Below are 23,859 nucleotides of genomic sequence, written 5' to 3'. Positions count from 1 at the left end.
CCATTTTTATAAGGGTTGTTTTGTAGAGAGAGGAACTGGGGTTTTGCATCTTTCTGTGAAATGCCTCCTCTCTTGTGCGTCAGGATACTAGATAACACAACTGTCTAGTGTATGCGGTACAGAAACCCACTCGAGCATCCCTCATGAAACCTGCAACCCACTTGTAATCTGTCTGCCCTTTTAGGCCTAGAGCAGTTTCTTTGGGTTCTCCAGAGATTTAGGTACACGCTCTGGCAGAGCTCCAGCTGCGTGGGAATTCGGTTTACTGTTTGATCTTTAAAGGGCTGCTGGCACCTCTGAAAACACAGGTTTGTACACACACCCTTATAGATGTAGCACAGAATCCTGCTGTCATTTCCTTTACCAACCTCAGAAGAACAGTCTACACAAAAAATACATAGAAATCAACTTCCTTTGCCACATTAGAGCTTCTTTGAATAGGGATGGTTGAGGATGTTTTTGTGCTGTTCCTTGAGAGTGTGCAGGTTTTGGTTTTTCGCAGGATTTGTACTTTTGCCAGTCTGGGCCAGCCTCTACCTTGGTCCCTTTACAGCAACAAATGTGCACCTGCCTTCTGTTATCCCTTGCTCAATATTTAGTTGTATTTCCGTGCTCTTTTCCATCATTTTGGCTTTGTTGTTAATGTTTGAACATGTCCCACTAAACAAAGCCTTTTCCTGAAGACAAGTTAGGCAGCATCCGTAATGTAACTACTGCTAATTGAAAAATGGTTGCTGACTTCCAATGTTATCCCCTCACGCCTCTCTCTGGTACGGGTTCTTACAGTCCTGTGACTAAAGAATCAGATCTATCTAGTCTCACATAGTGAGCGAGAACCTCACTGTTGGGGCCAGCACATTATGACTTCTTGCCCCAAAATGTGCTTCTCTCTCAGTTGTAGTGTGGCTCTGATGTCTCTCATAGATCCCACATTTCAAGCATAGCTAGTCAACAGATCTGTGATCCATCAGCCCTTTACTCATGACCAATGGGATTGTGGTAGGCCCAAAGCTGAACACCAGCCCTCAGTGTGCCCTGGCAGCAAAGAAGATCAACAGCATCCTGGGTTGTATTAACAGTAGCACAGCCCATTTTGTAAGGCAGCAGTAATTATCCCCCTTTACTAGGCCACATCTAGAATACTGTGTTCAGTTTTGGGTCCCCAATACAAGAAAGACATCAACATACTGGAGCAAGTTCAGCAGATGCCACCAGGGTAGTTGGGGAAGGAGCACTTGTCCTGTGAGGAGAGGCTGGAGGACTGGGGTTTGTTTGGCCTGGAGATGAGACATCTTCAGGGGCATCTAGCAGCAGCCTCCCACTACCTATGGGGAAGTCCTTGAGAAGATGGAGCCAGACTCCTAATAATGGTGCATGGTGGGAAGACAAGAGGGAACAGGCACAAGACATCTTCGCGCTGGATATAAGGAGAAAATTTTCCCTAGGAACACAGTGAGGCAGTGCCATAAGCTGCCCAGGGAGTTGTACAGTCACCATCCTTGGAGCTTTTCAATACCCAGCTGGATAAAGCACCAAGCACCTGGTTTAAGCTCATGTCTGAGTGTACGTAAAGAAGGAAGTAGGACTAGAGACCTGCTGAGGTCCTTCTGCCCTGAATTACCCTGTGATTCTAACCCATGATTCTGTGATCTTGAGGCAATGACACCTCAAGGGTACATAGGTGCCACTAGCAGGCATGACTCCCTAAAAGCAGCCTATCCCAACCCACAACTCCACTTGCCCCATGACCTCATGGACACGGGTTCATACATACCTCCATTAAGTGACAGGATGCGACATATGGCCCAATGCATGTGTCAGGATTCCTGAAAATGAGGAGGTCTGAATGATGAGTTTATGTCTACGAAGAAGCACCAACAGGACAGCAATTTATGATAAATAAAATAACCACTTCCTAGTGACTTGGTAACACCAGCCAGAATTGTTGAGTTGTCCAAACCATCATATTGGGTTTTGAATACTTTACTAGGAATAGTTTAGGATGGAAGGAAAATTTAACCATATTTCCTAGCCATAGGTATGCACAGGCTAATGGAATTGAAGGGGGCAAAGTCAGGGAGGAGAGAACTGCTTAGAAGCCCAACTCGAGCAGCCTCTTCCCTCACAGTCCAGCCACCTCCAGCCCTGCAACAGATGGCGCAACCATCAGGTAACAGAGTCCACAAGCTCAGACACCCAAATAGACAAGCATTTGCATCTGAGGATGCAATTACATGCCTACCACCACCTACTCTTTTCCAGACTAAATTACGAATGCTGTTCTTCAGTTTCTACTCATATGTTACATTTTTCATCCCTAGATGTCTCAGGGGCTTATAACTCTGCGACTTAGGTATCTATGATGTAATCAAAATATAGATATATGGACGGGGGAAAAGGCAGAGTAGTCCAAACTATGTAAGCAATAGGAAATACAAAATCCAAGCCATTATTTATGAATAATTAACTAAATGATGATACAACCTAGAGTAATTTTATTATTAGAAATAGCACGATTATGTTTTGGAATACATCAGCACTTTTAAACTGCTGAACATTTGGTATTCATTTGGCATCCACAATGTTGTATAGCTCTGTTGTTGTTTTATAGCATACTTCTCTTCTTTCCCTTTGTGAAGCTTTTCTTAAAACCCAAGACTGTGTCCCATATCGTCTACAACCCTGTAAAAACGTATATAAATTAGAATTAAAAAACGCTTATTTAATGTATTCTAGGAATCTGAAAGGTAGATCGAAAATTGTTAACAGATGTGTCACTGTTTCAGTATTTTATTTATTTTTTGTATAGTTCCAGAAGTGTAAGATACCCCAGAAGGAAAGTTCATGTTGTGTAAGTGTGAAATAACTTGCCTTTGGTGGGAGAGTTCCCACCAAGCTTTCTTAAATAGCGACTGGTTCATGCCCTGGATTGGGACGGTCATTTTGCAGCCTTCAAAACCACAAAAAACTTGTTTGATGCAAAAGAGAATATTCCTGGCCTGACCCATCGTCATTCCTCCTACCCCCTTTTCTGCAGGTTACAAAACATAGGTATTGTGAAATCATGTAATCAGAGAGGAGATGTGCTAAAAGAAGCCGTAGGAAGGTATTGGTAGCTGTCAGGGTGCCATGATAGCCGTGGGGCAGCGGGGGCCCAGGGGTGGCAGGGCAGGGCCTGGCAGTCCGTCCTGTCCCACCAGCAGAGGCTGAAAGCTCCCGGGAACCAGGGCTGGGACCTCGCCGCTGCCCTGAGCACCTAGGAGCCTCTGCCCATGGGCACCCAAGGAAGGGGCTGTCCACTCTGCACTGGCCCTGGGAGGGATAGTTGGGTCATACATGGTAGATGGTAAAACCTCATAACTTGCTGAAATCTTTTTTATTTTATTTCAAATATACGCTGTGAAACTTCAATTTTCCAAACCTTTTCCATCAGCAAATCCCTCAAAATTTTCCATCTGAGATGTAGATCCCCACGTGTAAGTATAGGCCAAATGATGGCGAGCTAACATTTATATATGCTGGAGAAGTGATCAGTATATGTCCAGGTGGCATTGTGGAAATATGCCTTCATGCAGATATTGTGGAAAACCATTCTGCAGAGTTATTATTTTCAGTAGATCACTTGTTTAAAGATCATAATTTTGCCTATTTTTAATTTGATGTATTGATTCTCAGCTGGTTTAGGCTGTCTTCAATTATCTTCATGAAAAGTTAATTTAGGAGGAGGAGAAAATTATTTGTTTCCCCCCTCCCCTTTATGTTAATTTTGTACAGACGTAAATGACTACAGGTTAAAGGTCCTTTATAACTTTGGTAGCACTTTAAAAGTTTGATAACACTTTGGACCAGTTTTAAAGTGATAAATTATGTGGAATAAGATGTGGGGAAAGTTACCGCATTTCAGCTGCTCTCATTTTGGCGCTTCCCCCACAGAAAATATGAAATACCTTATCCTTTTACATTTAGGCAAAACTTACCTCAATTCATCAAATACTTGTGATGAGGTAACGACATGCACAAGTACATCTGCTGTGGTGCGTTGCGAGGCAAACACTTGGTTATCTCTTAGTAACTTCTTTACATGTTCTCACCCTTTTCCATCGTTTGCTCTTTTGCCAGGTATCACTCACTAATAGATAGAGATTTTTTTTGCATGGGTAACAGAAATACAGCAACTTAATAGGAGGTTCCCCAAGCCTGCAGGACCATTGAGTTGACAGAACATCAGCGCATAGGTACAGCTGTGGCTCTTCCATACCCGGACCTGACCTGGCCGAGTTTGCTTGTGGGAAAAGGGCGGGTATCACAATATTTATGTACTTCATCCAAGTCCTTATGTTGTCGTTAGATGGTTCTCATGTTTTCTGCGTGGGAACAGCTAGTGTATTCTTCCATAACAGGCATCAAACCTTGCCTGAAATATTTGAGGGATCACAGAACCATATATTCAATATACTGCAACCTCAACCATAGAATCATAGAATGGTTTAGGTTGGAAAAGACCTCGAAGATTATCGAGTTCCAACCCCCCTGCCATAGGCAGGGACACCTCCCACTACACCAGGTTGCCCAAGGCCACATCCAGCCTGGCCTTGAACACCTCCAGGGATGGGGCCTCAACAACCTCTCTGGGCAACCTGTGCCAGTGCCTTACCACCTTCAAAGTGAAAAATGTCTTCCTAAGGTTTAACCTAAACCTGCCCTCTTCCAGTTTAAAACCATTCCCCCTCGTCCTATCACTACATGCCCTAGTAAAAAGTCCTTCCCCAGCTCTCCTGTAGGCCCCCTTTAGGTAGTGGAAGGCCGCAATACGATCTCCCTGGAGCCTTCTCTTCTCCAGGCTGAACAGCCCCAACTCTTTCAGCCTCTCCTCATAGGCGAGGTGCTCCAGCCCTCGGATCATCCTTGTGGCTCTCCTCTGGACATGCTCCAGCAAGTCTATGTCCTTCTTATGTTGGGGACCCCAGAGCTGGATGCAGTACTGATATATAGCTGTTTTAAACATTAATTTGTCTGGGAATGAAGCTTTTCAGCCTTTACATTTCTAATTGAGTTCTTTATTTACAGAATCACAGAATGATCAGGGTTGGAAGGGACCTCTGGAGATCATCTAGTCCAACCCCCCTGCCAGAGCAGGGTCACCTACAGCAGGTTGCATGGGACAGCATCCAGGCGGGTTTTGAATGTCTCCAGAGTGGGAGACTCCACAGCCTCTCTGGGCAGCCTGTGCCACTGCTCTGCCACCCTCAAAGTAAAGACGTTCCTCCTCATGTTTAGGTGGAACTTCCTATGTTCTAGTTTGTGCCCATTACCTCTTGTCCTATCACTGGGCACCAATGAAAAAAGACTGTTCCCATCCCCCTGGCACTCTCCCTTTAAGTATTTGTAAGCATTAATAAGATCCCCCCTCAATCTTCTTTGCTCTAGACTAAAAAGACCCGAGTCCCTCAGCCTTTCCTCTTAGGAGAGATGTTCTAATCCCCTCAGCATCTTTGTAGCCCTTTGCTGGACCCTCTCCAGCAGATCCCTGTCTTTCTTGAACTGGGGAGCCCAGAACTGGACACAGTACTCCAGCTGCGGCCTCACTAGGGCAGAGTAGAGGGGGAGGATGATCTCCCTCGATCTGCTGGCCACACTCTTCTTGATGCACCCCAGGATGCCATTCGCCTTCTTGGCCACAAGGGCACGTTGCTGGCTCATGGTCATCCTGTTGTCCACCAGGACTCCCATGTCCCTTTCCACAGAGCTGCTCTCCAAGAGGTCAGCCCCCAACCTGTACTGCTGCATGGGGTTATTCCTCCCCAGGTGCAGCACCCTACACTTGTCCTTGTTGAATTTCATAAGGTTTCTCTCTGCCCAACTCTCCAGCCTGTCCAGGTCACACTGTAAGGCAGCACAGCCTTCTGGCGTGTCAGCCACTCCTCCCAGTTTTGTGTCATCAGCAAACTTGCTGATGGTACACTCAATCCCTTCATCCATGTCATTGATAAATATATTGAACAGGACTGGACCCAGTACTGACCCCTGAGGGACACCACTTGTTACTGACCTCCAACCAGACTCTGCACCACTAACCACAACCCTCTGAGCTTTATCTGTCAGCCAGTTCTCAATCCACCCCACTGTCCGTTCATCTAACCCACACTTCCTAAGCTTGCCTATGAGGATGATGTGGGAGACAGTGTCGAAAGCCTTGCCAAAGTCAAGGTAGACAACATCCACTGCTCTCCCCTCATCCACCCATCCAGTCACCATTTCCTTTTGTAAAGGTGAACTCAAGTATAAAGTTGAGCTGATATAGGCAGACTTTATTTGAATAAACTGGTATTGCCTATACTTCAATTATGTATATAAATATGACAACTCTAACAATATTGTGGCTGTATCCTGACGAGGGGATAAATAGGAGGAGCCAGCAAATTAACCCCTGGCTCTGAGACTGGTGCATCCAGCAGAACTTTGGCTTCTTTGATCATGGGCTGATCTACGGGAAACAAGGCATGCTGGCAACAGGTGGGGAAAGCCTAACCCGAAGGGGAAGAAAGATCCTGGGACAAGAATTAGCAGGGCTCATTCATAGGGCTTTAAACTAGGTTTGAAGGGGATGGGGATGAAACCAGGATTACAAAAGCGGTGCCTGGGAGCAGCGTACCAGTGCTTCTGGGTAAAAGTGTTAGCAAGGTCTTGCAGTCTGTCTCAGTGATGGCGGGGGATGGTGATTTGTGTGGCAGCGAAGACATGAGGGGTAGTGATAATTTGGTAACTACAGAAGTGTCTGAGCATGATCAGGTGGGAATTAGGGCTTGTCCCCCAAGAAAGTGGCAGGACAATTAGCCCAGCTGAAGTGCATCTATACTAATGCACACAGTATGGGGAATAAACAGGAGGACCTGGAGGCCACTGTACAGTAAGGAAACTATGATATAGTTGCCATAACAGAGACATGGTGGGAAGACACATACAAGTGGAGTGCTGTGATCGATGGCTACCAACTTTTCAGAAGGGATAGGCAAGGAAGGAGAGGTGGTGGGTTGACCCTCTATGTTAGGGGCAGTTTTGAATGTCTGGAACTTAACAGTGTGAATGACAGTGTTGAGTGTGTATGGATAAGAGTTAAGGGGAAGGCCAACAAGGCATACATCGTGATGGGAGTTTGTTATAGACCCCCTAATCAGGATGTAGAAACTGATGAAATATTCTATAAGCAGTTGGCAGAGGTCTCACGATCACTTGCCCTTATTCTTGTGGGGGACTTCAACTTCCCAGACATCTGCTGGAAATACTATGCAGCAGAGAGGGAACAGTCATGGAGGTTCCTGGAGTGTGTGGAAGACAACTTCCTAACACAGCTGGTGAAGGAACCAACTAGGGGAAATGCCCTACTGGACCTACTGTTTGTTAACAGAAAAGGTCTTGTGGGGGATGTAAAAGTTGGAGATCGCCTTGGGCAGAATGATCACGAAATAGTAGAATTTTCAATTCTTGGTGAAGCAAGGCAGGGAGCCAGCAGAACTGCCACCTTGGACTTCCGAAGGGCAGACTTTGGCCCATTTAGGAGCATGGTCGAGAGTGTCCCTTGGGAGGCAGTTTTGAAGGGCAAAGGTGCCAAGGAAGGCAGGTCATAGTTCGAGCAGGTACTCTTAGAAGCACAGAAGACCATCCCCATGTCTTGAAAAATGAGCTGACGGGGAAGAAGACCAGCCTGGCTAAATAGAGAGCTTTGGCTGGACTTCAGGAAAAAAGGAAAGCTTACATTCTCTGGAAAAGGGGGTTGGCAACTTATGAGGATTACCAAGATATAACAAAGCTATGTAGGGGGAAAATGAGAAGGGCCAAAGCTCAATCAGAACTCAGCTTGGCCACTGCAGTTAAAGACAATAAGAAGAGATTCTTTCAGTATATCAATAGAAAAAGGAAGACTAGGGAAAATGTAGGACCACTGATGAACGAGACGGGTGCCCTAGTGGTGGAAGACACAGAGAAGGCAGAGTTACTGAATGCCTTCTTTTCTTCGGTCTTCACTGCTAAAGCTGTCCCTCATGAATCCCGTACCCTGGAGGCAAGGGGGAAGGTCTGGAGAGAGGAAGATTTTCCCTCAGTTGAGGAGGACCAGGTCAGAGACCACTTGGCCAAGCTGGACATCCATAAGTCCATAGGCCCTGACGGGATGCACCCGTGAGTGCTGAGAGAGCTGGCAGATATTATTGCTAGACCACTTTCCATCGTCTTTGAAAGGTCATGGAGAACAGGAGAGGTGCCTGAGGACTGGAGGAAGGCCGACATCACTCCTATCTTCAAAAAGGCAAGAAGGAGGACCCAGGGAACTACAGACTGGTTAGTCTCACCTCTGTCCCTGGGAAGGTAATGGAGCTACTCATTCTGGATGTCATCTCCAAACACCTTGAGGAACAGGAAGTTATTGGAAGTGGTCAACATGGATTTACCAAGGGTAAATCATGCTTGACCAATCTGATAGCCTTCTATGATGTTATAACTGGTTGGCTGGATGAGGGGAGAGTCGTAGATGTCATCTACCTTGACTTTAGCAAGGCTTTTGACACTGTCTCCCATAACATCCTCATTAGGAAGCTGAGGAAGTATGGGCTAGATGAGGCGACAGCAAGGTGGATTGAGAGTTGGCTGTGTGACAGAACTCAAAGGGCTGTGATCAGCGGCACAGAGTCTAGTTGGAGGCCTGTAATCAGTGGTGTCCCCCACAGGTCAATACTCGGTCCAATTTTATTCAATATATTCATTAATGACCTGGATGAGGGGACAGAGTGTATCCTCAGCAAGTTTGCTGATGATACCAAACTGAGAGGGGTGGCTGACACCCCAGAGGGCCGTGCTGCCATCCAGCGTGACCTGGACAGGCTGGAGAGCTGGGCAGAGAAGAACCTAATGAGGTTCAACAAAAGCAAGTGCAAGGTCCTGCACCTGGGGAGGAAGAAAGCAAAGCACCAGTAGAGGTTAGGGGTGGACCTGCTGGGAAGTAGTTCTGAGGAGAAGGATCTGGGAGTCGTGGTAGACAGTAAATTATCCATGACCCAGCAATGTGCCCTTGTTGCCAAAAAGGCCAATGGAATCCTGGGCTGCATAGGGAAGAGTATGGCCAGTAGGTCAAAGGAGGTCATTCTCCCCCTCTACTCTGCACTGGTGAGGCCACAACTGGAATACTGTGTCCAGTTTTGGGCTCCCCAGTTCAAGAGGGACAGGGAACTGCTGGAGCGAGTCCAGCGAAGGGCAACTAAGATGATTAAGGGCTTGGAGCATCTGCCTTATGAGGAAAGGCTGAGAGACCTGGGACTCTTTAGCCTGGAGAAGAGAAGGCTGAGGGGAGACCTTATTAATGCTTACAAGTATCTAAAGGGTGGGTTGAAGGAGGATGGAGCCAGGCTCTTTTCAATGGTTCCCAGTGACAGGACGAGGGGTAATGGGCACAAGTTAGAACACAGGAAGTTCCGTTCAAATACACGGAAACACTTCTTTACGGTGAGGGTGACAGAGCACTGGCACAGGCTGCCCAGGGAGGTTGTGGAGTCCCCTTCCCTGGAGATTGTCAAGACCCGCCTGGATGCAGTCCTGAGTAATGTGCTCTGGGCAATCCTGCTTTAGCAGGGGAGTTGGACTAGATGATCTCTAGAGGTCCCTTCCAACTCTGAAGATCCCGTGATTCTGTGATCCTTTGCTATATACTTTTAGGGTGAATCACAGCCCATCTGTGCCTCAGTCTTCCAGTGTATACAATCGAGATAATAAATCCTGTGCTGAATCATGAAGTTAATGAAAAATTAAAATTGGCTGATTTCTGGGCAGGAATGTGAAGTGTTGCGAATTTGTTGCTACTAATACAAAATTAAAACCTACGGAGTCATTTTGATGCCAACAATTCGAGTGTAAACGATTCACAAGAGTTTTACTCTGTATCTCTGGATTTATGTGGCTGTATGGCACAGTACAGTGCTACTTGGAATAAGATAATATAAATACAGGAAAGGAATAGTCCGTTAGCATAAGGACCGGCTTGAGTTAAAATAACTGTCTCCCAGCAGTTAATGGAACTGCGTTTCTTGCAACTTGCTTTCTCTCCTGACTCTGAAGTTTGTGTGGATGTGCTTTATATTCTTCTCTTCATTTCAAAGTTTTATTCTTGGGATACCTCCCCAGTGCAAGGCTGGAGAGGGCCAGGGAGCCCAGTGAAGATCCAGCTGTCTGCTCTGATTAATGGTTATCTCTCTCCCTGGTTCTTTTTTCTTTTCCAGAAGGTCTCTCCAAGACAATAGCTAGGCTTTGTTTTGGAAATAGTCCATTCTGAAGGTATTACACACCATTTTTTTGGCTTTCACTATCCTTCAGCACTCTCCCAACACGGGCTTTTGGATCTTTGAACATGCACAACACCCAGCTTTCACTTCCATGCTCTGAAAATGCATTATTGTTGGGTTACACAGTAGTCTCTGGAATGTTTTAGAAATTTTGAACTGAAACATACTCAACGCTAATAATGTGTTAGCTGTGCAGGGCCAGATAATGAGGCCCCAACCCCCTCCACCAAGTGCTATGAGGTGTGGATGTGACCAGTTTGCAATACGGGGAGGTGTTTCTGGGCTGTGTGGATGTGAGCCAGAAGGTACTGTTTGTCTTGTATTTAGCAGTGCAGACCTCAATCGCTGCGAGTGCTTTTGACCCACAGGTGGGTTGGCTTCGCTTGGCTCTGCTGATCCACAACAGTTGGCTTTCTTCTGTGTACCAAACCTTTGCTTTGGCTCATTTTTCTTTCTCTTGTTTTTCTCAATTACTTTTCTATCCTTACTCTTACTTTTCTTGGTGTTTGTACCTTTTTTCCCCCTTCACCTTAATTCCCTCACCTGTCTTCTTCCCTCTAACACAGCTGACTGGTACAGACTTGGTGCTGTGCTGGATCCCCTGGATGGAGATTAAGACGCAGGAACACAGAGTAAAAGTACATCTTACACCTGCCACCCGAATCAACATGTATGTGTGCACGTGTGTCTGCTCACATGTATTCTCATTTCTAGCTCTGCTAGAAGCCATTATTAACGCAGAGAGGGAAAGCAGATGGCTTTCAAGGAGATGGCAGCCATTAAAAAAAAACCAAAACAGCAGAGGCATTTTTGATCTTGAGAGTAAGATGGAGTTGCTTAATGCCATTTTTCCTATTCCCTCACTATTGCTGTTCCCTCCTAACTATTACAACTCATTTTAAAAATAATTAGGAGAAGCTTTCTCATTAATCCAAGCCCGTATTCTTTGTATAAAGACAATCAAGATCCCTTTTCTAGTACAGAAAGTGTTTGCTGGGGAGTGCTTAGCACTTGTATCAGACTTGTACTTAAAAACCTCCAACAGACTTACCCTCCACTTCTGTCTTTTAATGTAAGAGCCCTGAAAAGGACAGAATTAAGCAATAGCAAGTGGTAGTACTTTTGTTTTTTTAACATGAGGTTCAGTGTACTCTTGCATTCGTGTTTGTGTTATTCAGTAATTTGCTTTTCTGAGCAGCCATGAACATTAAACTCCTGTGGATTTCATGGTCTTGGGGTTAGTAGCTTCTTGGGAGCAGAGCAAAGCAGAGTGTTAAACTGTATAGCAGATTTTATTTGTCAAATTTTATTTTTGCCATGGCGGAAAACTAGCGGAATGCTTTTTCCATGGGTGTTTCCTTCGGTCTGGTGAAAACAGATTACTGACGAGGGAAGAGCAAACTTCCATTCTTCTGCACATCTGCTGAAGGCCCTTCCCTGCCTAGAGGACTATGGTTCAGCCACAGATGTAGGAATGAACAGCATGAAGTGCGATGGGTTTTGAAATGTCTTTAAGTAACAGAAGCTGGCTGTAATTCTACTTTTTTTTTTTTAAAATAAGGACTGTTTTGATTTTTGATGCTTGACTTTGGAAACCGTCAAGCAAACAAAAAGCTGACTGTGTCTTATGTTTGTGTCTATTATATAAAGATGTGTTGGAAAACTACATGATCTCTTATATTTTCCATTTAAGAAAATATAGAAATTATTTAATCCCTATATAATCTCTCATATTTTCTAATTAAGAAAAAAATCTTAAAGAAATGAAATAGTTTTTCCTTTTTTTCTCCTGGGAGCAAGTAATAGTTCTGGACAGCCAGTGAGTACTTTGGGTAGAGAGCCTCATTTTACTGTTGTTATTTAACTAGGATTTTGTGGTTTTATTCATGACTTTGAAGGCTTGGGGTGGAAGGGAGAATGAGATAGCCAAAGCAGGAGCAAAGGTCACATATTTTGACCTTCGTGTATTCTTATCCAGCTATGGCTGAATTCATTGAATTTGCTGGTCAGCAAATTATCACCTCACATAGTCTATGAAATACCAGTTGAGGTAAGGAAACGGGCAATAGCTACAGAGAAGTTTTGGGCAGATTCCTGATTACCTGGAGCCTCAATAGTGCTAATAGATACTTTGACTTTTCTTCATTTTCAGAGCATTTCCATAGTTCTCATGTGAATTAAGTACTAGTTGACTGTTCTATTGGCCTAGGTATTGTATGGCTCAGTAATACTGTTATTTTTGGCATCAATGTAAGCAAAGCCCATGGGAAGTTCAGACCGGGTTAACTTGCGTGCAAGCTGGAACATCAAAAGATCAATAATTTGTAACACTGTTTGAAAGATACAGTATAAAATACAGCATCTGGAGCTGCAAATACATACAGAATAGTGAAGACACTAGTTTTACCTGCAAATTCTTTTTTTCTGAGGTAATGTATTTAAAAATTCTCATATATATTCTGGCAGAAATGCTGTTGATGACAGAATTGTCTCATGTTTGAAACAGTAAGGGTGGCAGACAGAGAAAAATTATACACATAAGTGGCACTTCCAATATTTTTAGAAAAAACAAATCAGTGATGTCCACTTCACTAAACTGTACGTTTTATTCCCTGTGGAAAGTTAACCTGCCTGGACTGAGCAGTAAGCTGATAGGTAATTTCTTGGATATTTGCCAATGTGTATTCACAACGTGTAGCTGTGTTATAATAATTTTACAAGTATACCATTTGTGATTAAGACTTAACCACAAATTACAAAATAACTAAGCAAATGCTTTGTTTTGTCCAGAAAGTAATTAAAATGTATCCTTTGTATGCAGATAGAAAAAGGAAACGTGTGGAAGAGTTCTTAAGCACTCCGTAGCCTGATATCCTCAGAAAGATTAGATGAAGAGTCATAGACTGTGCGTTCAAAACCTGAGGCATGCTGCGTTCATCTTTTGTCCCGTTTGCAAATGCACTGAAAGCTCTTAGTTCGATGTGTGCAGGTTAAGTGTGTGTGTAAAAGCTTGGAGAATGGGGACACTGAAACTGATATTCATTTTTGCCAGACTTCAGTCACCTAAAAGGTGCCTAAGTTTAAGACAGGTGTCTGGGCTCCTCTGATAATTAATGACTTGAAACGGGTACTTCCAGAGTGTCATCTCACCCAAGGGGCAGTTGGCTAAGAGATGTCGATAAATTAACTATAGAGGGAACAATTAGCTGTTAGCTGAAGTTAGGTGAAGTGAAAGCCTCTCTGTCATCAGCTCTTCTGCACTTGAACAGCTTCGACAAATTGTGGTCTAACACATCCCTATCTTATTCCCATTGTCCGCACGCGATGTTTGGACAATGCTGTGTATAGATGTATCTGAATCTTTGTGAGTCGTAAGCATCACACTAACAACAGAAACCATATATGCACTTTCAAAATCCAACATTTTTGAAAGACTTATGTGTACCACCCCAATGATGACTAACTTCTTCCACCGTGGACCTGCCAGGGCTGAAGAATGTAGTTGTGAGTGGTGTTACCAGTTAAGGTCATTCTTCTGCAGATTGTTCTGAGCCTGTTCTGCAACCTCAAGGCAGGATAAAACTTGATACTGTCCTCTGAGGAGAAAGTAGACAACAGCAATTTGGGGTACGCTCAGATTTCTTAAATACTTTGTTTGCAAAAAATACAGATGCATACTTATTGGAATTTATAAAACACATGAAATATTTTTACAAGTCTGTGCAGTAGGGAAATTTTATTGTGGTAATGAACTGTGCTATTTTAGAACTTATTTTTATAATAACATCACCTTAAAATAATTAGCATAGTGCAAATGCAACTGTTTTACTGTGTCAAAAGCTGTGTATCTCTGCGAGATAATATTCCACTTATGTCCATATTCCATATGCACTACCTATTCCACATACTAGCAATGAACTGCTGCTCAGACTATGCATTACTGGTAGTGCAAATAAAGGTATTAAATCCAAAATACAGTAGAAATGTGGAGTCTTCTAGGATAACTTGTGAAATGAATAAGAATTTAAAAGTAAAATGTGACTACAGAACTGTTTGCTATTTCATCAGCCTAAACCTTTGTGTTAGTACATAGAGTTGCTAACAAGGTAATTGTAAACCAGGCCAGTGCTTTTAAATTAAATTAAAACTGTATGAATGGTCGTCAGAATACAATAAATTTGCACCAGTCATGCTCAGAGTGATTGTCCTTAGATGTTGAAGGATATACAGTGATGGAAAAATATGCATTGTTCAGTGCTTTGTTTAACATGTTTGCTTTTTTCCTCACAGTACAGTGCTGTGGATACAAATCCTTTATCTGTATATATTATGCAGCCCATCTGGAACAAAATTATTAAGGTAAGAATTTTATTTAATAGAAATATCACATGATAATGTAAGAATTTGTTTTAAATACAGTATGTATTTTCATTTAAAAATACGTAGTGATAAAGTTGAAATTAGGACATCTGTATAAAAGAAAACAAATGTTACAGGATATATAGCTATATTTAAGATGAGTATGGTTGGATTTTTAGGTGGGGTTTTTTTTAGAAAAACAAGGGTTGGGGTTTTTTTCTGATCTCTGTACAAAAGACATCCGTTTCTTTTTTACTTCTTTCATTACTACATGTTTCATTAAACAGATTTGCAGACGTTGAAGGGTTTACTTAGCACAAATTATTTTTGTGCAGCATATGCTGCCTAACAACAGCGTGTCTTTATCTCTGTGCTGTGCACATGATTTTATGCAAGTGCTGTCTCATTTTCTCCCAAGGGTACTTGCTCGAGGGAGTGAGGCATTTCTCTAAGAAGCTGAAAATGAGAGTGGTTACCATGATCACCATAATGATTGGAAGATGGCATCTCTTGAATCCATTATGATCTGCAGGTTTTAAAAATAAAACTGCTCACAATTAGTTTTGCTGTTGTTGGCAAAAAAAAAAAAAAAAAGACTGTATCTCAAATAAATTTGAACTTTATTGATCTCCAAAGTAGCAATGATTTCTGCATCTGCAGAAAATGGAAATCTTTAGATTGAAGCAGACTGGGAAACAGATCTTTATGCAAACAAAAGAGGATGAATGTGGTCAGAGTGTTATTGGATCTGCCATCTGTGGGTTCTATAATTCAGGTATTGCTTGTGCTTGATATAGCAGGAAAATAATAATCTCTCATTCATAACCTCAATGTAATTTCATGAGAGTGTTTATCATAGAACCATAGAATAGTTTGGGTTGGAAGGGACTCTTAAAGGTCATTTAGTCTAGTCCCCCTGCAATGAGCAGGGACATCTTCAACTAGATCTAACTTCAGAATTAAAAAAACAACCTGAACACGGTATGAGAAAAAAGCAGTTTGAAGATGGGAAACTGAATTCAGTAATTCAGTTCAGAAACTCTGTTTCGGTTCCCACCACAACATCGAGGAAAACAAGGAGGCAGAAAAGCCCCCCCAGCCCTCTGGAGTCCCGAGCGGGAGATGAGCAGAGGCTTTACTGTGCACTTGCACTTTGGTTTAGGAGGCCCATGGGTGTTCATCTGCAATCATTGAAGGGAGAGTATTATCAGCAAAAAAATTCCTTCAGAGAGAAGTTCTTCCATTTTTTTTTTCCTAATGATTTTTTAAATTAATGACATGTTTTAAACCTCCTTAAAATTTAGCTGAGCATGATTTTGTTCACTCCTTGCGGGAGGAGAACCCAAACCAGAGCACAGGACTGAAAACCTGTTCCAAAAACTGGGAGATCTGAGTGCAGAACCAAAGACAGTAGCAGGTGCTGTCTGTACTTCAGCATTTTGTTCAGTTTGAGCCCTGAAGATAGAGCAACAAATGCTCTGCATTGCCTTCTGGTGCAAGAGCATTACAGGGTAATTCTCAGTGATGCATCACAAGGAATTAAAGGGAAGTTATATTGCTCTTAGCTTTTGTAGAAGTAGTCATTCTAACGTTAAAAGATACTGCCAGGTAAAATCAGAGTCCTGCAGAGGAGCTGGGAATGCAGAGGTGAAAGCAATATGTATGTAACGGAGATTGCAGTAGAGTCCTCTTGGTTGCTCCCAGAGGTAAAAATGAGAACTGAGGGAGCGCCAAAATTCTTGGCCAAAATTTAACTGTTTGTAAAATATTAGTAGGAACTGAGGTTGCTGGAATGGTTGCGTTCCTGGCTAGGTGCTGAATCCAGGTGTTGCAGTAACTGTTGCCCCAGACTCAGTCCAAGAAGATTCTGCTCATATCTTCACCAAAAAATACTTTTTTTTTTTCTCTTGAATTGTGAGTAAAATAGTGTTATCATAATAAATGTGGTCAAATCTTATCGTTTGAAGGAGAAGCTTTGAATGCATTTACTCATAATTGATTTTTGTGTAGATTGTGCCTGTTATATGAATTATAACGGGGACATAGTAAAGCTGGGATAATTTTTTAAGAAGAAGAAATATTGCATCTAACCCGGTCATTCAAAATTGAGCAGTGCAAGTGTGCTTCTTGATGACAGGGAGAAGTAATTTCTCTCAGTTCAGACATCCTAATACATCAATTTGCATAAGATGGCAGACAGATATGAATCAATAATCTTTTAGTTTCTCATCTGGTGAAAATAAGCATTCCACATGGACTATTTTTAACAGATTCTAGAGGACTTTAAAAAAACCCAAATAACGCACAATTTCACAGAGCCAAGGAAATGGAAAAACCCTATGAGAACAGAGGCTTGGGATTTAGGTCTGACCTTTCATATGTCAATTTAGTCCTAATGGCAACACAAGTTCCTCTGTATTCTGTTCCTCTGTATTCTGTAACACAGAATTCATTGTAAGATGTGTTTCTTATGTTGTAAGAAATTAAGGAGAGCCTCACATTTGGGAATTTATGGGAATTTATGAGCTGGGATATGGACATACATAAGAACTGAAAACATATTGTCATAATCCAGCATATTTACCTATGATGGGGACATTAGGAAAGCAAAGAATTTGTGCATTTAGGTTAAAAATTCACCTGGGAATCCTGAGGATTACCTTCCTCTCTTTCCTCTTCCAAAGGTGTATTTCTTATGCACTGTATGTATCATGTGCTTGTGTCAGTTTGTGTGTGGTTTTGGGATGTATGTGCTTCAGAAACCTGTTGAAGCTGGTGCTAAAACAGAAGGGTAATGTTTCATGCCTGGATTCTATAATGGGCTTGAAGTACCCTAAGATACTCCTGTCCGTGGCAGCTTTTCCATGTTGCGTGTAACTATGGTAACACCAATATGAAACTATAGAGTAACAACTAACTTTCCATCTTATTTAAAAATATTCTGATTATGCAGCTCTATATATTTCTTCTTAAATAAGTAATTAATCCAATGCTCAGCCCTTCTGCCTTTAATTAAGATTTGTATTTTATAATAAAGCGCAATCGTGCTCTCTGACAGATAATAATGGATAGTATTGCTTAGCTACTACATGAACTGAATAGTCCTTCTCTATTTGTATTCATGAGAAATCGCATTTGTGCAGGACAATGAGAGGAAAAGGAGGAAATCCCACTGGGATACACAGGTGTATGCCAGCCCCACTGAAGTCAATTAACCCCCCCAGTTGCCTGTATGAACTTTGATTTTATCACTTGAATTGGACATGAGTAGAATTTTAGTGGTCTCAAGTGACTTAGTTAGGAACATTTCAAGTTTGAACAGAGCTTTAAATAAATATGTGTACGTTACTGTTTATTATCCAAATAGTTGATATATCAAAACATTGGCTGTTTGTATTAAGGCTTTTAGCATGTATGCCTGTAGACCCGTTAAAACAGAAATCAGTTAGTATTTTGCGGAACAAAAAGTTTTTTGAAAGGTTCAAGCATATGATCGTGTTGCCAGAGAGCAGACGTGATTCTCCCCAGTGTCACCTCCAGTTGTATTACTCATGCAGCACATTGGTGTATTGGACTTCTACTCTCTGTTGATTAGATAACAAAGATTGCAACGTGTCCTTCTATAGGATACTAGTAAATTTAGGCTGTGTTTTTCCAACGTGTGTAATAAGTTAATCTTTAACACCCTGTAATTTGTGAATTGTGAAATAGGGTGATGGTAGCGTAATACCAACCAAAAGAATAAGGGGCATTAAATATAACAAAAGGGATTTTGCAACTGGAATACTTTCCAAATACTGAGGCAGATTAGGTTTGGTAAGGATCTGTCCTGGTTTGAGTGACACAAGACTAGTTTCTCTTCTAATGCTTGGGAAGACTGCACTTTTAGAAGACTCCAGTGTCTGAATTTGTGAAAATATTTAGTATATAGCCAGCTGTGGTGCGTGGGTCTCAAGGTCTCAGTGTTTTCAAGCTCGCCAGGTGCAGGGATGAGGAGGAGTGAGACCCGGGCACTTGACCCAAGCTGGCCGACAGGGTTATTTATACTATCAACATCACATTCACTATAAATTAGAAGTTTGCTGCGAAGTTCTCTCTCTCCCAAGAACTTTGTGCCCTGGTGCTGGACTCCTGAGGCCTTCCCTTTCTCCCAAAGCTGTAGCGCTCACAGTGTCCGACATTTGCTGTCCACTGCTGGGAGTGCACAGCTTCCTAATGATAGAATGGGCTGAACATAATTTTTGCATATTCTGTATTGGTATTGGGAAAAATATTGGTTCTTTAGTGCTATTAATGTTAATTATCTAATCTTACTGTATTAAATCTGTTTATACTTCAACTCCCAGGTTTTCTTGTTTTTCCCGATTCCCTTTCCTGGGTGGGGAGGTGATAGAATGATTGTCTAAATAAAAATAAATTCTTATGGGTCTCTCAAACCATAACAGGATCAAAAGAGTATGCTTAGGGGTTTAACTGCAGGAGAGGCTGTTTTCCTGAGGATTGGTCTCCTGTAACTATTTTTCAAGGCGTGTCTGCTAGCCAAAGGGATTGCAAGTATAGCAATGTGCTTTGATGGTTTCCTTCTTGAAATACATGTTACCGAGAAAGTGAGTTAAAATAGTGTCTTCATTTTTGCACTGTATAGGCATAAATTATTTCCCGTAATAACTTAATAATGACATTATGACCATTGACAATGATGAACCTGATTAGAAAGCAGACATTTATTGCACCCCACTTTATTTAATAATCAACAATTATTATGAATCAGACAGGAGAAATCAGTCATTTTGAAACAATATGTTGGTTGGCATCTGTATATCCATGTAAACAATCCATCCGCAGGCTGTCTTAATGCACTATTTTGATCTATGTTTTAGATAGAAAGAGACCGATCTAGAATTTCTTCAGGTTCTGTCCTTCTTCTTTCATGTAAGGTTGTAGACATCAGACAAATTCCACAGCAGGCGATTAATACCAGGCCTCTGTCTTACTAAGTTTCTGCATCCCTGGGTAGCAAAATTAGGAGATGTGGCGCTGTCGCTGCATGCTGAGCCTGCCAGCAACTTAGCAAGAGGGGACCATGCAGAGAAGGGTTCCTCCTCAGGTGTTCTCCTAAAGGAGCTTCAGGGAATATTTGCTGTCACTTGTTCTCAGGGATTTAGAATCTATCATTCAGAATTATAGATATGTTAAATTTTTTTTATTGTAGCTGTATGTATTCCCTGATGTGTTTTAAGCACTATGAGAGCTGATGTACTGTATTTTAACATTGGTGATAAAATCCTGGTCATAAGGAAAGCAACCGTCAGATATTTTCCCCAATGTTATTAAAGAAAACATCTAAGAATTATAACTGAAAAATATTCAGGAATTTTCATCTGATTTTGAAAGTTTACAGTGTACACTCTACAACATCAGTTAATTTCTCCTGAATAGTATTAATTGTTCTATAGCAGAAAAAGAATATCTAGTCTGGATAATCAATGAGTCCAAGCATTCAAATTTGATATGCAAATTTTTCATGTAGTAATAGGATAGAGGAAATGTAAGGATGTATATACATTAATATGTATTTATCTGTCTGTCCATCTAACTAGTCCAAATAAATTAACAAAACACTTGATTTCAAAACTATTACTAATATCTGAAATTTTCTTCTTTTTCTTTAATATTGTTTTGTAATATTTTATAGTGTCGCAGTACTTTATGTACATTTTCAGTCCTTAAACACTCCAAAGAATTTGATTATAAGCCTCCGATATTTTTATATTTTGAGTATATTGATACTGTGTCTGAGTGATGGTAGTGGTTGATACTTAGTATTTCTGAAAATATATACTGTCTAAAAATCATGTAGAAAGCTGTGTATGCTATTTCTGAAAATATTCTGGAGAAACTATGTTACTTGGGAGGAGTCTTTGTAATTTATGTCTGAAGAGGGAGACCCTGCAGAAAGTTAATATCTAGAGAAGTAGGGAGATGCTTGTAACAGGGAGATCTTCTGAATCTATAAGTGTAATGCACTTGGTGTCTGATTTCGTTGATATTTTGAGTTGGAAATTATAGACATATTTTAGAAGAGGAAATTTCCTTGTTATAACTTGGGAATAGAATTCTTAAAAAGAACCTGCCACGTGGATGATGAATTACCACACTGGGGTGCTGCAGTCTTCTTTCAGTTGTGATACACACAATCATGAGAAGCTTTCCTTGGTGGCTGGGAAAATGAGGATAATGTATAACATAAGAAATACAAGATTTTTAAATTACATTTTTACTGCAATCACAAAGGTCAGGCAAAAAAATTACATTTGAAAATAAATTTCAGAAATGAAAATTGTATTGTAATTTGAAAATGGGAAAATATGCGCAAAACTGAACATTGCTGATGTTGTATGCAGGCTTCTACTTTCCTGATAAAAAATATAAACTATTTAATTAAAAGAGGACTTACAATTTGAAATATAATTTTTCTTAATTTTTTTTTCTTTCTTTTTTAACAGATAGTGCCTTTGTGGATTGCACCCAACCTGTTAACATTCTCTGGATTTGTCATGATTTTAGTTAATTATTTTCTAATATCTTTTTATGACTGGGACTACACTGCCTCAGGTAAATATCCTTATGTTGTAATTTTTCTGAATTAGTGAGCTGCTTATGTCATACTTCTGAATGATGCAGGGAGGTATCAGATACGTGAATCTTCTGCTCATTCCCTTAATGAGGCTTCATGTCCATATAGGAGGATCTGACCTCACACATGGCATTATAAATTTAGATCACTTTATTGAAAAACCTTGTTTAATTTCATCCCTAAGTAAGGGTTTCAGCATGTGCTGCTTGAATTCTGTGATAATATCTCATTTTAGTTAAAGCATATTCCAGGATTTAAATACACAGCCAAAACCCACCCTAATGTTCTCCATAAAATTTTCATTGGTTTCACATTTCCCAGTACCTAAATGAGTTAATTCCCCTTTCATTACTCCATACCCCCCCACATTCAAGACTGCTTCTAGACAAAGAAAAAATAGTTTTTAAACAAATGTGTCTTGAAATTATGACTTTCAAAGTCCAGGTCTGTATTTGCTCCTCATGGCAGACCAAGTCAAAAACTTTTTGGAGCTGATTGCTCCTCAACGTAGGGCACATTCTGTTCTGGACTTCTCAGACCAGCTGTTGGAGCCTACAGTAAGTAGTAAGCATCTCCCAGGTGATTAATATATAAAAAACGTTGCTTTTCTTTAAACTAGGCAATTTGGTGAAGGCTTAACACTTTTATTTCCTGAAACAATTAAGTTTGGGTTTTTTTGCTGACTTTAATTTCTTATGCCCATGGTTAGATTCAGAAGGTACCCTTTGGCATGACCTGTTTGTACATTTATCACGACAGTTCTAGGGGCAGGGATACTTGTTAGTGGTTTTCGTTCAAAAGTTGTCCCGTATGAGCATTTAAGTTTTCAGGACCAGCGTGTTATGTAGTTATCTGGCCTCATCCTTAAACACTTGTTTTTTATCAATGCAGCTGATGTTTACTAAGTTCTGTAATAAAAGAACATCGAGCACAGATCTTTTAATGGGGTAATTTTGTCTTGACACATTCCCAGTAGACAGGCATTGAACTTGAAGACATTTGAAATGGTGAAGTCTGTTAGAGTTGAGACCTCTACGAGTAGTTTGCAAGCCTCTTCTTGATTTCACACAAGAACAGTTCCCATCATTTCTCAATTGATTGAAAACGCTCATGCAACCTAACGAGCCTTTTGAGTATCATATATCAAGCCCATACCTAGGATCAGAAATAAAAGACTTAATTTCCTGGACAGCTGGTTTTCATTCTACAGTTTGAAAATTTGCAGCTAGGGGTCAGGAGTTGCCGTCTTTTCTTTCAGAGGGCCAAGATGAGGCATTGAGACAAAGGTGGTCAGGGCACTGCTTTAGGTACCAGCATCGCCCCGCTCAGCAAGGACATGCCTCTGTGTGCAGGTCTTCCCCGTGTTCCGTGCCAGACGCCAGAAACCTGAGAGGGCTTTGCATGTACAGTTCTTTAGTGCTGGTGTAGTCCTTATTGGATCATGTTTTAAGTTAAGTAGAATGCTCTTTGGAAAAAGGATTGATTTCTTTAAAAAAGGAACAGCAACCGTGGGTTATTGCCATCAGCAGAGCAATAACAGAACTCTGGGTTTTGCCCAATTCAGTTTTCTTTTCCTTTTTTCTTCAAGGAAAAAAAAAAAGAGTGCTAAGATCTGTCCTAGCCTAAGGACAAAAATTTCCTTTCAGATCTCTATGGTAAAAGTGCTATACAAACCCCATGTTGGCACTAATAACAATCATCATGCTTGAAAACATTTTTTTTGTCATTACATAAACGTTAACAAATTTGTTGATGGATAGTCTTCCCATGACCTGTGAAAATTTTTGCCCAGTTACTATCATTATCTTGTGCAATGCTAGAGTCATTTCAGGACCAAAACCCCTTTACCTTATCTTCTCTCTTTTATGGTATGAACACATTCAAACCTGCTTGTTGCTTCTCTGATAGGGCTCGCTGATGACTTACGGTCAAAATCAACTATTTCAATCTGTTTGATGTAAGTGGCTAATCAGTGGCAGCTTGTTCATATGTATATGCATATATGGGTGGATTTCTTTGATGTTAACCACTGTTACATTGACTCACTACCCGATTTATTTCAGGTACCAGTCCTGGACTTGTTCCCACCTGGGTGTGGCTATTCAGTGCTTTTACCACCTTTTGTGCTTACGCTTTAGGTAAAGTCCGATGAAATCATTTACATGTCTGACGTCTTCATATCTACTAGTTCACTAGTGCTGATATTGAGATGAAGAGACATCACGAATAAATTATTGATGTCTCGCCAAAACAGTTCTCTGAAATAAAAAAAAAAAAACACAAAAAAACGAAAAACATCCATAAGACTTAAAAAAACCCCAAACAGCAGCATTTTTAATTATATATTAGAGGTTCTATGACTGTAGCTTTTATCCCTCTTGAAAGTTCAAATTGTTTTAGAGGCACAATGGAAATCCTTACGTCATTGCCATTGGGTTTCATAAAAATCCTTGGCTCCCAGTGATGACATTCTGAGAAGCTCCCTGACACGGGCATTAGCAGAGGGTGCTTTCAAAGACAGGAAAAATAAAGGGCAGA

General features: G+C 41.2%; 1 protein-coding gene across 1 annotated transcript in view; it reads left to right on the top strand.

Moving 5' to 3' along the window:
* Positions 1-23,859, top strand: part of LOC309686580 (ethanolaminephosphotransferase 1-like) — a gene marked incomplete at both ends in the record, with an annotated part of 61,084 nt that overhangs the window by 6,443 nt on the left and 30,782 nt on the right. Inside the window, 3 exons of the mRNA XM_082499303.1 lie at positions 14,616-14,684; positions 21,191-21,299; positions 23,385-23,459. Of these exons, the coding sequence (XP_082355429.1) occupies positions 14,616-14,684; positions 21,191-21,299; positions 23,385-23,459 (253 nt within the window). The remainder of the gene's footprint in view (positions 1-14,615; positions 14,685-21,190; positions 21,300-23,384; positions 23,460-23,859) is intronic.

The sequence above is a fragment of the Vanellus vanellus genome (assembly GCF_965231255.1).
Source record: "Vanellus vanellus genome assembly, chromosome: 2".
Classification (NCBI taxonomy): domain Eukaryota; kingdom Metazoa; phylum Chordata; class Aves; order Charadriiformes; family Charadriidae; genus Vanellus; species Vanellus vanellus.
The sequence above is the reverse complement of the archived record's forward strand: the minus strand, read 5'-3'. Positions and strand labels throughout refer to the sequence as shown.